This window comes from Coffea arabica, chromosome 8c, assembly GCF_036785885.1.
Source record: "Coffea arabica cultivar ET-39 chromosome 8c, Coffea Arabica ET-39 HiFi, whole genome shotgun sequence".
In the NCBI taxonomy this organism is placed as follows: domain Eukaryota; kingdom Viridiplantae; phylum Streptophyta; class Magnoliopsida; order Gentianales; family Rubiaceae; genus Coffea; species Coffea arabica.
In genome coordinates this window covers 13,371,259-13,384,777 of record NC_092325.1, presented here as the reverse complement: position 1 = coordinate 13,384,777, position 13,519 = coordinate 13,371,259, and the positions used below count along the sequence as shown (strand labels likewise).

Genomic DNA, 13,519 nt, shown 5'->3' with positions numbered 1-13,519 from the left:
TTAAGGTTCTATTGGTAAATATTAGTCATAATCATACAAAAAGAGAAGATAGCCCACAAGATACATATGTTTAAAAAAATGTATTCACACACATAATTAGTGAGAAATGAAAAAATTCATTTTTTGAAATGTGAGGGATGGAGAAATTCATTTTGTGAAATGTGAGGGATGAAAAAAATCATTTTATAAAATGTGAAGGACGAAAAAATTTATTTTATAAAATGTGGAGGACTATAGATCAGATTATGTAAAATATAATTTGACAAATTTACCCTTAAAAAATGATCACGTGCCTTGCACATGATGGATTCCGACCAAAAAATGATCGGAAACCTAGTTAGGGACTAAATTTGTCCGATGTGAATATGTAAGGGATATAAAATTACACTTTTAAAAGTGAGGGATAAAAAAAGTTATTTTACAAAATGTAAGGGACGTTTTGGACGATTTTCCCTTGATTTTATTTCGAGAGATTTCTCATGAAATTTTCTGTTAGGAAACATAGTTTCTTACATTGTTCAAATAAATGGAGAGTCATCCCAACAAATTTTTGCAATTAAATGGGCCCACACTGGGGCAAATTTTCATTTGTGAGATTTCGCAAAATAAGCCCATATTAGGGCAAAAAATTTTTGTAATACATCTGAGGATTTCATCCAAGAATCAAATAAGATACTTTCGAATCAATCTTGCTGCTCTTTTCATGAGTAATAGTTGCATTAATTTTCAAAAAGGAATTTAAGTGCATGTTGTACTTTGTTAAGCCCCCTGTGCAGGTATTTATGGCTGAAATCGACAAAAAAATATCTGATGATGTGGAAGGCCGATGTCGAAGAAAGAGAAGAAAAAAGGGAAAAGGGCCCTACACTGGGGCAAATTATTTTTGAAAAGGTTCTCCCGAAAAGATCAAAAAATCAGGAAAATTCCAAAAAAATCAAAAATCAAAAAATAAAAAAAAATCAAATTTAATTTCTTGTGGGCGAAGTTTCAGCGTATGCCGCGCACCCCTCTATCGCCCCCATTCTTGACAATCACACTTAATTTTTTGACCAATTGGATGGCAGGATTGGATCTTATCCCACTGACCATTCATAAAAATCACGTTGGGTCTGGACTTTGTGCCGCCAACATCCCGTTGGACCTGGATTTCGTGCCGCCAACATCACAAAGGTCACATTGGGCTTGGATTTCGTGCCGCCAACATCCCGTTGGGCCTGGATTTTGTGCCACCAACATCACAAAAATCACGTTGGGCCTGGACTTTGTGCCGCCAACATCACGTTGGGTTTGGATTTTGTGCCACCAATATCACAAACATCACGTTGGGCCTGAATTTTGTGCCGCCAACATCACAAAGGTCGCGTTGGGCCTGGATTTTGTGTCGCCAACATCCCATTGGGCCTAGATTTTGTGCCACCAACATCACAAAAATCACGTTGGGCTTGAATTTTATGTCGCCAACATCACGTTGGGCTTAGATTTTGTGCCACCAACATCATAAACATCACGTTGTGCTTGGATTTCGTGCCGCCAACAACACAAAGGTCACGTTGGACCTGGATTTCGTGCCGCCAACATCCCATTGGACCTGGACTTTGTGTCGCCAACATCCCGTTGGGTTTGGATTTTGTGCAACCAAGACGGCTCGAGTGTTATTCCACTGACCGATTATCATGGCAGGCTCGGGTTTAATCCCACTGACTAATTCTTATGGCAGGCTCGGGTTTAATCCCACTGACCAATTCATCATACTAAGACAAATTATTTTGGAAAAGTTTCTCAAAAATCAAAAATTAAAAAAAATTAAAAAAATCAAAAAAAAAAGCAAAAAAAAAATCAAAAGTCAAAAAATAAAAAAAACCCCAAAAAAATCAAAAATCAAAAAAATAAAAAAAATAAAAATCAAAAATCAAATCAAGTTTTATCACGACAGGTTCGGGTTTAATCCCACTGACCGATTGTCAAGGCATTTCATTTTGCATTGCCACTAGCCGTGGGTCAGTCCCACAAGTGTACATTTTCATTTACACTGCCACTAGCCGTGGGTCAGTCCCACTAGTGAGCAATTTCATTTTCACCGCCACTGAACATGGGTTAGTCCCACCAGTGAGCATTTCATTTTCACCGCCACTAAATATGAGTCAGTCCCACTAGTGAGCATTTCATTTTTATTGCCGCTAAACATGGGTCAGTCCCACTAGCGTGCATTGCATTTTTCACTGCCACTAAACATGGGTCAGTCCCACTAGTGAGCATTTTATTTTCATTACCGCTAAACATGGGTCAGTCCCACTAGCATGCATTTTATTTTTTATTGCCAGTAAACATGAATCAGTCCCACTAGTGTGCATTTCATTTTCATTGCCGCTAAACATGGGTCAGTCCCACTAGCATGCATTGCATTTTTCACTGCCACTAAACACGGGTCAGTCCCACTAGTGAGTATTTTATTTTCATTACCACTTCAGTCCCACTAGCGTGCATTTTATTTTTTATTGCCACTAAACATGGGTCAGTCCCACTAGTGAGCATTTTATTTTCATTGCCGCTAAATATGGGTCAGTCCCACTGGCGTGCATTTTATTTTTCATTGCCGCTAAACATGGGTCAGTCCCACTAGTGTGCATTTCACTTTCATTAATTTCTCGTTCGGGTCAGTCCCATGATTTTAAATTTTGTTCGGATCAGTCTCATGATTTAAATTTCTTGTTCGGATCAGTCCCATGATTAAATTTCTTACTCCGGTCAGTCCCATGATTTAATTTCTCGTTCGGGTAAGTCCCATGATTTAAATTCCTTATTCGGGTCAGTTCCATGATTAAATTTCTTGTTCGGATCAGTCCCATGATTAAATTCTCGTTCGGGTCAGTCCCATGTTTAAAATTCTCATTCGGGCCAGTCCCATGTTTAAATTTTTCGTTCGGATCAGTCCCATGTTTAAATTTCCTGTTCGGGTCGGTCCTGTTTAAATTCCTGTTCGGGTCAGTCCCATTTTAAATTTCTCGTCTGGGTCAGTCCCATTTTAAATTTTTTATTAAAGGGCTCGGTCCTCATTTTCAAAAGCGTCAGTCGTTTGAGTAGTTTGCAGTCGAATAATACAGATAAGTATTTGGTGTCCACTTCTTTGTCTCAAGGTTTTCCAAAACTCAGACAAAGAGGGGCAAACTATAGACACCAAATTTTGCTCAGTTCAATTTTTAACTTTATTTTATTTTTTTTAGTTTAATTTCTTGCTTTATTATTAGCATTCGTTCTTATTTATTTAATTTTGTTTGTTTAAGGAAAAAAACAACAAAAAGAAAAAAAAGAAAAAAAAAAGAGCAAAACACAAAAACAAAAAAAAATATAAGGAAAATAAGTGGAAATGTGCATGCTATACAAGTGGGGATCATGCATAAGGCAAGGGTCCCTTTTTGTATTTGACAACACCTCACCTAGATGGTGAGATGTCTAGACACTTGTAGGATAGGATTTTTTTGGAAAATAAGGAATGGGCGGCTAAGTGAAAAGGGGGTTGGACGGACAAAAAGAAAAAACAAGGAACAAGAAAACAGAGCAACGGCAAAAGACAAAGAAAAAAAAAATAGAGGCAGGAGGTCGTCTAAAAGGAAAACAGAGGGAAGCTATGACGGCGGACAAAGGGTTAGCAAGGAGGAAGAAGAAGCTTGGGCAGGAGGAAATTTTCTAGGAAAGAGAAAAACGAGAAGAAGATGCTGCCCCTGTTTTCTCCCTTTCCTTCTTTCACACACCGCCGCCCACCCCGGATCTCCTCTCCTCCTCACGCTATCTGCTCAAGCCACCTCCAGTCCGCATCCGCCGTTGCTGCTGTCAGCCATCGCACCACCGCACGCAACCTCCATCGCGGCCACCAGGCAGCCACAACCTTTCTTCTCCAGCGTGGCCAACAAGTGGCCAACTGCCTGCCCAAGAACCGGAGCCGCCATCACCACCGAAATCTTCCATCATCGGCGAACCTTCACCTAGAGAGGGAGTACGGTAAGCTGTCCTATTCCTTTAAGTTTCAGTTCTCTTCAAATTTTCGAAACCTGTCTCTCCGTGATTTGGTTTATGGCAGTTTTTTTCTTGTTGGGGTTATTCACGATTGTGAAATATGTGTTTTTAGCAATTTTGGGGGCCGATTATAGTTTCAATTGAGTAAAGGAATCAGTGAAATTGTAATGCCCATTCAGTGTTCGGTGAAATGCCTTATTGAAATTTCTAATTAAAAAGATGATTGTCTGCATTTCCGTGTGAGGAAACCGGCTAAGTCGGCCAATTCCTTTTCTCACGTTTGAGAATTTTCCATGCATTGCTGCCTTACAATTTTGCTATTCCTTTCATTTCCATCGTATGATTTGAATTAAGGTTGGGATGGGAAATTCTTGTGGGTTCATTGTCTGTTGGGAATTGTTGGAGTTGAAACCAAATTCCTGGTATTGTTGACCGAAAGAAAGCTGAGATAATAACTGATGTTAGCTCAGTGGAGAAGATGACTATTTGCCCAAATTGCCAAACATTTTTGCTGCTTTCGTTCTTGTTTTTGCATCCTTTCGATGGGTCTCTATAGCTTGCATCTTGGTTAAATTTCAATGATTAAAGTTGTAAGGTCTTGTTGTTTTGGTTTGAATGTTTGATGTGTGATTGAATGTTGTTTGCGTCTGGCATAAATTTCATAAGAAGTATTGTTGCAGAAAATGTCCTGATTGCATGATCTTCCATTCTGTTTTTTGATTGACCTTCAAGGGTTTGTCTCCTGCCTGTTGTGTTGTGTTTTGGAGCTTAATGGAATGGGTTAATGAATTTGATGATTTGGTTTGAGATGGCCTAGGTTGCCTCGGTTGTATATGCTACAAAATTATAGAAATTGGTGATGAAGAAGAGTTTCTGTGAAGAAAATGCTTTCTGCGAAGAGCATGCATGAATAAATCAGAAAAATTGCAATTTAACCCCTCAATTTCTGTCTAATTTCATTATGGCCCTACAAATTTTCAATTTCATTCAATTGGACCCTTAATTTAATTGCAAATGAGTCCCTAAACTTTATTTTCCATTAATTTTTGACCTTAAATGTTTGTGATACTGGTAATTGGACCCCCAAAACTTTGTTAGTTCTTGCAATTAAGTCCTCACTTGTTTTAATTTCTTGAATGTAGATTGTTTACATAACCTAATTGATTTAATTTCATGTTTATTTTCATCTTTTATGATTATTTGTTAATTAAAGTGATGCCTTGACCCCTTTCTTTGTTTTTGGAGGGTAAATAAGTAATTTCACTCCATTAGGGCCCTACTTCAAGGGAGGTACACCCTATCCCTTATTTCTTACTTTATGTGACCCTACGTGCTCTATGTGACTTTACGTGTTTAATTGCATGCCTCTTGAATGTTTTATTTATTTATTTCATTTATTTGTTTATTCGATTTATTGGCTTTAGTTTTGTATACTTATTTTAGTTCAATTTTGATCATTTGAAAGGCACTTGAATGCCACAATTGTAATAGTTAGGTTATTATATCATTTTATTTAATTCATTCCCCTTAGATTGTAGTAGGATTCCCTGAATGTAATAGTTAGGGCTCTATTTGCTTATTTGCCTTCATTATGGCCCTACAAATTTTCAATTTCATTCAATTGGACCCTTAATTTAATTGCAAATGAGTCCCTAAACTTTATTTTCCATTAATTTTTGACCTTAAATGTTTGTGATACTGGTAATTGGACCCCCAAAACTTTGTTAGTTCTTGCAATTAAGTCCTCACTTGTTTTAATTTCTTGAATGTAGATTGTTTACATAACCTAATTGATTTAATTTCATGTTTATTTTCATCTTTTATGATTATTTGTTAATTAAAGTGATGCCTTGACCCCTTTCTTTGTTTTTGGAGGGTAAATAAGTAATTTCACTCCATTAGGGCCCTACTTCAAGGGAGGTACACCCTATCCCTTATTTCTTACTTTATGTGACCCTACGTGCTCTATGTGACTTTACGTGTTTAATTGCATGCCTCTTGAATGTTTTATTTATTTATTTCATTTATTTGTTTATTCGATTTATTGGCTTTAGTTTTGTATACTTATTTTAGTTCAATTTTGATCATTTGAAAGGCACTTGAATGCCACAATTGTAATAGTTAGGTTATTATATCATTTTATTTAATTCATTCCCCTTAGATTGTAGTAGGATTCCCTGAATGTAATAGTTAGGGCTCTATTTGCTTATTTGCCTTATGTGTGATTTGCATGTCTATGTGGTATGTGTTACCGCTTTCTTAGGGTCTTGCATCTAGATATCATGATTATGTGTTATGTGTATATGTGATATTATGTGTTTACATGCTTTTATTATGTTTTATATGATTGGTTACTTATAATTCATGTATGACGTCACCACACTAGTCCAACGCTGGTTGTGACCCCTTTCTCGACTCCACACAAGTCCAGTGCTTGTGAGAGAGCATTAGTAAGGGCTAGTCCAATGCTAGACCCTTAGGGACCATCCGCACGTTAAATCATGATTGTGTGATAAAATCACTTCATCTCATGCATTTTTTTTAGGGTTTTACCATGTTGCATGACACTTTCCTTATATGTATAGCCCTTATACCGTATTTCTCCTTATATGTATATTCCTTACCCCTTTGTATGAAAACATGACATTAGACTTGTATTTCCATTTAAGTATTAGAACTAGGCTAGTACATTTGCATGTTTAGACTAGGGAAATTACCCCTTGGATATGGGATATGGACGAGTTTGGCTTCTCTAGCCTTAGCACGCTCGCATTCCCTCTATTAAAGGGAACATTGAGTCATGAACATTAACCCCCCACACCCGACATGATACATTCCTTTAGGTCACGTATATTTGTATAGTTATTTTTTTATTTTTTTTATTTTATTTGCCTTTTCTTTTCTTAGAGTCTCATATTTTTGCATTATTCGTGACCTCTCCAAAGAGTCTGCATTGGGCATCACATTAATGTGATTGGCACCAATTAAGTTTTGAAGATAAATTTTGACCCCCCGATAGGGTTTGCATTCATATAGTACATCCAAATGTGATAAATCCTTAGATTAAAATAAGAAAATCTTTGACTAAATCACGGAACTAGCCTTGGTTAGGTCGAAAGGGTGCCTTGGATTTTTATCCTTGCCTTCCCTTTCTTTAAATGTGACTCCCGAATCTTTTTCTCAGATGTTCGTAGACTTGGAGTCGTTTAAAAAGGGTTTTCTACTTTTTTCTTTAAAAATTCATTTTTGGTGACTTGGTACACCTTAACTCTATACCAAGTGGCGACTCCATTTTTCATTCAAAAAATCCTTTTAAAACTATATTTTGGGTTAAATCGTCGCATTTTCAAGTCCCATTTAGACCCATATTTTCCTTTATTTTCTAAAAAAATCAAAAACTCATTTTCCAATAAAAAATTGAATCAAAAGCCATTTTTCTAAATTCGTCTTTTATTTTTCTTAAAAAATGGGCGCGACAGGAACCTAAGAGCTTCTTTCTCCCAAATCACTCCACCAAAGTCCTTAATCCTTCCTAAATGTCACCTTTTATGGAGTAGTTTGCAAGATTAAGATGAAAACTCATGGCTTCAAGCAAGATTCAAAGTTGAAGATGAAGGTTTTCTCTCTTTTTTTCCTCTCAAATTTTCGGCCAAGAAGAAGAAGATGAAGGGTTGTTTTGGTTAAATTTTTATTTTATTAAAGGCTAAGAATGGTCTTAGTCAAAGTCAAAACTTCAAGGCTTTGTGCTAAATGGCTTCCAAGGGTTTATCCTCATCCTATTGTCTTCCCATCACAAAAATATCTAGTCAACCTCTAATTATCCCTTAACACCTTATAAAATAATATCCATTTGTACAAAACTCCTCCTAATCATCAAAATTTATTACGCACACCACACTAGTGGGTCCTACTATCATAATGTAGTACGAACTTAACATGCACTAACTTATGGTAGAAAAATGATTAAAAATCTTGACTCTCTTACAAAAATATCTAGGAAATTAAGGCATAAAGTAAAGTAAAGAAAATGTATTCAAAGAAATAAATTAAATAAAAATAATTTTTTGGGTCTTCACATAATGGCTGTTTCTTGAATTTTTCTGAGCATATTTTGGATGATTTTCCTTCATAGATGATGTTAAAATGTTTTTGTTGTGGAAAAATGGTTTTGAAAATATGGTACATAAAGGAATTGAAACAAGAGTGAAGACTAACTTAAATTCGATAAAGAAGCTAATTTCTTTATGAAGTGAAGCTTCTAACTTGGTTTCAATTGGTTTTGGTTCCTAAAAGAAATTTGGAAACAATTTACAAATTTTAATATGATTAAAATTAAAAAGTTTCTGAATATTTAGGTGTACAAAAAGTTTTTAAAAAGTTCTAAATATTAGAAAAAGCAAAAAGTTCTCCTAAGGTTTTTGGGTACAACCAGCGCTAGATTCCCATGGATCAAGGCTAAGATACAGCACTGGATCTCGAATAGAATGGTAGACTATCAACCTGAGTTTGGAACCGGTGATGGATTGGCTGAAGGTTACTCTGGATCCAGCGCTTCATCATAATCAGCGAGGTAACCATCTACCCGATGATTAAATTTGACACCATATTGCCCAAACCTGAATTGGATCAAGCACTGGATCCATCTAGGATGGACGCGAAGAATAGACCCAGCCTCAGCAAATCGATTGAGCCAGGACCAGATATAGTTGGATCTACACTAGTTTTTCTAATTTTTTTTATTCTTAAACTTCAAGACTTGAAGTCTAATGTTAGTTAAAGTTTAGGCATAATAATGATTCATGATTAGAATTAAAAATTTGCTTTATTATGGTCTTATTTAATATAGCATTATATGAATGTATGATGGCGATTATAAATTTAAGACTAAAATTATTGTGAGTGGATGAATGGATAAATGTTTTGGTTTTGTATTAGTATTTTTTAAAAGGGATAATTGCAGAAACCTCCCTTTGAGGCTTTTAACAATTTCATTTAGCTCCCTAAAAATTACACATACCTCCCTTGTCATTTAAAATGACAATACTAGCCTTAAATATTTTAATGAAATTCCCTTGTTTGACATGTTTATACTTAGAATGACTTTTAAAATTATTTTTTCATTCTTTTTCCTTCTTTTTTTTTTATATTTTTTGTCAATAAAACAATATACCTAGCACTAATATCTCTAGTTTCTACTGTAATCAAATGTCAAACTAGTGATTTTTTATGAGTTAACTTATAAGTAAACCAGTGTTTTTACTAATTTTTTTTTGGTATTAAAATTAACAATAAATCAAAAAGAAATGGCCCAAAACCACTATTAAATTATGATAATCTCATTACTGAAAACACTCATAAACTTTAAACGAATTATTCAACATTTTCTTTTCTATCTTATAAATCTAAATCCATAATAAAATAATACCATCAAAAGTATCCTATCATAGTGATAAAATAGTTATTATAGTTATTTATCAAATAGTAGGCATGGACATGCAAAATTTGACATCTTTTCCTTATAATTATACTGGATAATCTTATAATTTATAGGAAAATAAATTAAAACTCATTACACAAGGGCATTTTTGGGTATTCATTTAAAAATTTGATCAAATCAATATTATTTTAAGGTTTTGTTACTAAAACTATTAAATCAAGAGAGGTAGATGTAATTTTCCAAACCTCGGGAGAGTTCAATGAAATTGTCAGAAATCTTAGGGGATGTTTCTGAAATTATCCCTTTTTTAAAATAGAACCTGCATGTAATTTTTTTTTTATTGTATTGGATGATTTTCCTTTCTACGTTTTACTTTGTCTTGGTGTTGAAGAACAAAAAGTGCTTAAGTTGTACTAGTTTTGTTGCATCAATAGTTTTGATTACTCAAATCTTTCAGCAATTTAATTTAATGTAGCCAAAGGATAGGTTTCATTATGACTTTCATTACTGAAAATTTTACACGTATCTGTTCAAATAAGTAAGGTAATTTAGGCTTGAATTTATCCTCAGCATAATAACTTGTATTTCAGTTCTGATTTTAAGAGTAGCTAACAGACTTTGTGGAGAAATTAGATCATGAGCCACTAATATATGGTCATACAATTCCATATGTCAGATATGTTCACACGATAAAATTGTTCTAAGGACTCTGATCCTATGAAATTGAGCTCCAAATTTGCTCCACTATTGAGTATCACAAAATCTTATAGTACACATTGTTGCTTACTAATTCTAAAAAGTGGTACACAATTTAGAAAACTTTTCAGATACAGAAGAAGTTTGGTTAGATTATACAATTGAGATTCCCAAGTCTAACTTGGTGGCTCTTGAGCTTTATTATGAATATGAAAGTCACACACTTTGTTTCGTGGGCAAAATAATGGGACATTGTAGAAACAAGAGGACGAAAAAAAAAAGAAAAGAAAAAAACCTATGAGATACCACAAATGTGGCATACCTCATGGTAGATGATCCCAAAATAAATATGTATCCAATGACCATTTTGGCATTAAAGCTCTCGAGGGTCAGTTTTGATTTGCACCAGGACAATCGACCTCAAACTATGTGCAAAATTTGTTGTTTTGGGGATGGATCAAATCTCAATTGAATTTCAATCACCTATGTTCAATGAGTTTTCGGAGCTCCAAATTCTAGCTAATTATTTGACTAAATGATATGTTTGGTTCTGGTGTCGTTTTACTTGTTTATGGATGAATTAGTAATTGAAAAGGAGGGACGAGATCAAGCTGTTGTGCTGTTAGTTCAATAACTTATTATTTCCATTTCAGAACGCAATAGGCAATAACTTGACTAGTTTCCAGTCATAAGTAGTGCATAAACTATACATTTGCATATTGGAAGAGTTTATGCTGGTAACACATAGGCTTTAGTTATTTCCGTTTCAGAACGCATATATATAGGTAATAATGTGACAACGTCTTCAAAGTCCGAAGTGTTACATAAACTATACATTTGCACTTTGGAAATCATTTCAACCTTGGAGTGGTACTGGTATGGCCTTTAAAGGTACTGCTTTCCTGAGTGTTATCCCCATCCTTTCTCCCATGTCCAACTCTTCTGGTTTAATCCCATCAGCTAAGCTCCAATCAAACAAGTGCAAGATTGATCCTAGAGCCATTGGTAGCACTCGAGAAGCAAGAGGAACGGCCGGGCATATTCGCCGGCCAGATCCAAAAGGTATAAACTCAAAATGGTGTCCCTTAAAATCTGCAGTACTTGGCTCCAAAAATCTTTCAGGCTTGAACTCTAAAGGGTTTTCCCAAGTCTTTGGATCCCTTCCAATTGCCCAAACATTTACTAGAATTTGTGTTTCTTTTGGGATGTGGTAGCCTAGCATTTTGCACGAGTCCATAGCCATGTGAGGTACCAAGAAAGGGAGCGGTGGATGTAGCCGGAGCGTCTCCTTCACTACTGCCTTAAGGTATGGAAGATTATCCAAGTGTTTTTCTTCTAACTTAGTCCCTAGACTAATCACGCTTCTCAACTCAGCTTGGACTTTTTCAAGAGTTTTTGGACTACGTAGAAGCTCTGCCGTTGCCCATTCTAATGTACTAGTTGTTGTGTCTGTCCCTGCTGTGAACATTTCCTGACAAACAAAAAGATTATGCAATCTAGACTAATTAATCATGTGGAATAAACATGTGTTCTGAGATTAATAACATGGTTAGATCCAAATTTGATAGTCAAAAGAAAACGCAATGTTTTTCTCTTTTGCGGGGTAAATTTTTTGGTGGCAATCAGAACTGGAAGAATAGTTAGAAGCAAAGGATCATAATTGATTACTTACAAAGACTATAATGTTGATTGTTGTTGGAGAGAACTCAGGAGGTTCTTCAGCGCTCTCGCCTCGGTAATGCAACAGAACATCCAAGTAATCTCTTCTCCTCTTTTCAGGACTTGGGTGATCCGTTTCATCTCCATTACTTTCGATGATTCTCTCTTTTAAATATAATCCAGCGATGTCAAAGGCTCGTTTGACATGATACTGTGTTGATCTCCTAATACCCTGAGGGTCAAGCCATTTAAGCAATGGCAAGAAATCTGCAATGTTGGGCTTTCCAGCATATTCCATCACTTTGCCTGCATGGTAAAAGAACTTTGCACCCCTCTCAGAGCTTGGATCCAAAAGATCCTTGGAAAACATGAGATTTCCAATAAGATTGAATGCCAGCAAGAAGAAAAACTTTCCAACATCTATCCCATTGGCACCAGAACCTCCAGCAGCTTCTATATATTTCACCATCTGATCAATGCATTTAGCACGGACATCAACTGTTGCATCAAGCCTGCTCGTTACAAAGAACTCGGCGGTGCACAAGCGCCTGAGCATCCGCCAATGGGGACCATATTGTGCAGTTATAAGAGAGCCCTCATTGCCAATATCTCCTTTCATTGCCTCGTATATTTTCCTTCCAGCAAGAACCACATCATGGTTCTTGAACATCTCACGGGCCACTTCATTCGATGATATCACCACAGTGCACATTGATCCTAGCCAAAGAGTCATTATAGGGCCTTGTTTACTAGCCAATATAGCAAATGACTCATGGGCTGACCATCCCAATTGAAACATATTGCCCACCACCGGCCACCGCCTCGGCCCCGGTGGCAATCTTTCCAACTTTTCCGATGCATTGCATTTTTGCCAAGTCAAAATTGCCCAGGCAACCAGAAACAACAAGGCTACAACCAGCAGTTCTAATCCTATACTAGTCTCAGAAACCATTTTTCCCCTGGCTTAGTCTAAGAACTTTTGTATTTTGGGCTTTGCTGTTGAAGTTGACAAATTTTGAATCCTCTCATATGTAGTCTGATTTTTCCGTTTCTTAATTTTATTGAACTTAAAGAAAGCAATGAGGAATTGACTTACACTCTAATGGAAACTGTTTGCTAATTAAACCTTTGAGATGTAGTTTCTGCTTGTCCCAAGTTTGAAGCCGAGTCATGAGTCGGCAGGTTCAGCAAATTTCGAAGCTGTACAAGAATCTCTAGATTTTGTTTAGAAATTTTTGTTGCTTCCCAAGTAACCTATGGAAAAAATAGGAATTATTTTCTCTATCAAACAAAAAAGAATAAAATGGCCGACAAAAGATGAACGTTGTACATTTCGAACAAAGGTTGCGTGCTTCGTGTTTTCTGTTTATGATAATACAATCAAGTCTGTTAATGCCACTAAGAGTTAAAACTACAGAGTCAAACGATTGATTTAGAGCATCAATCCAAGCTATAATGGCTAATTAAATGCATTAAGACATTCATTTTAAAGAATGAAACATACCCAAGCAGCATACAAGGTTACATTAAATGGTCAGATTGAGCAAAAGTCATGGAGGATTCTCACAGTTGGAAGTTGAATGAAGTGGCGTCTGGTGCAAACCAAATGGCTTACTTTCTCTCCAAAAGAACTTTTCCGCTACTTTTTGGTTTGCTGAAATCTGTTTTATTATCTGAAAGTTTGTGGAAAGCTAAGTTTGCAAATTGTGAATCTTG

At 35.9% G+C, this 13,519-nt stretch overlaps 1 protein-coding gene across 2 annotated transcripts; it reads right to left on the bottom strand.

Annotated features, from left to right (window-relative positions):
• Positions 1–10,872: 10,872 nt before the first annotated feature.
• LOC113707311 (cytochrome P450 76A1-like) lies at positions 10,873–13,519 on the bottom strand. Of its 2 annotated transcripts, none has more exons than XM_027229583.2 (3): positions 13,308–13,519; positions 11,817–13,057; positions 10,873–11,615 (listed from the first exon to the last, which is right to left on the bottom strand). In XM_027229583.2, exons 2-3 carry the CDS (start codon positions 12,753–12,755, stop codon positions 11,001–11,003), a joined length of 1,554 nt encoding a protein of 517 aa, XP_027085384.1. In that variant the 5' UTR covers positions 12,756–13,057; positions 13,308–13,519; the 3' UTR covers positions 10,873–11,000. The 2 variants fall into 2 exon arrangements, with proteins under 2 accessions (XP_027085384.1, XP_027085385.1); XM_027229584.2 differs by having other exon boundaries at positions 13,371–13,516.

What these genes read in the sequence shown, in the direction of transcription:
- LOC113707311 (XM_027229583.2), bottom strand. Translation starts at nt 12,755, where the DNA reads ATGGTTTCTGAGACTAGTATAGGATTAGAACTGCTGGTTGTAGCCTTG. An exon ending in CAATCAACATTATAGTCTTT is followed by an intron (nt 11,616 to 11,816) that starts GTAAGTAATCAA and finishes TTTGTTTGTCAG; the next exon opens with GAAATGTTCACAGCAGGGAC.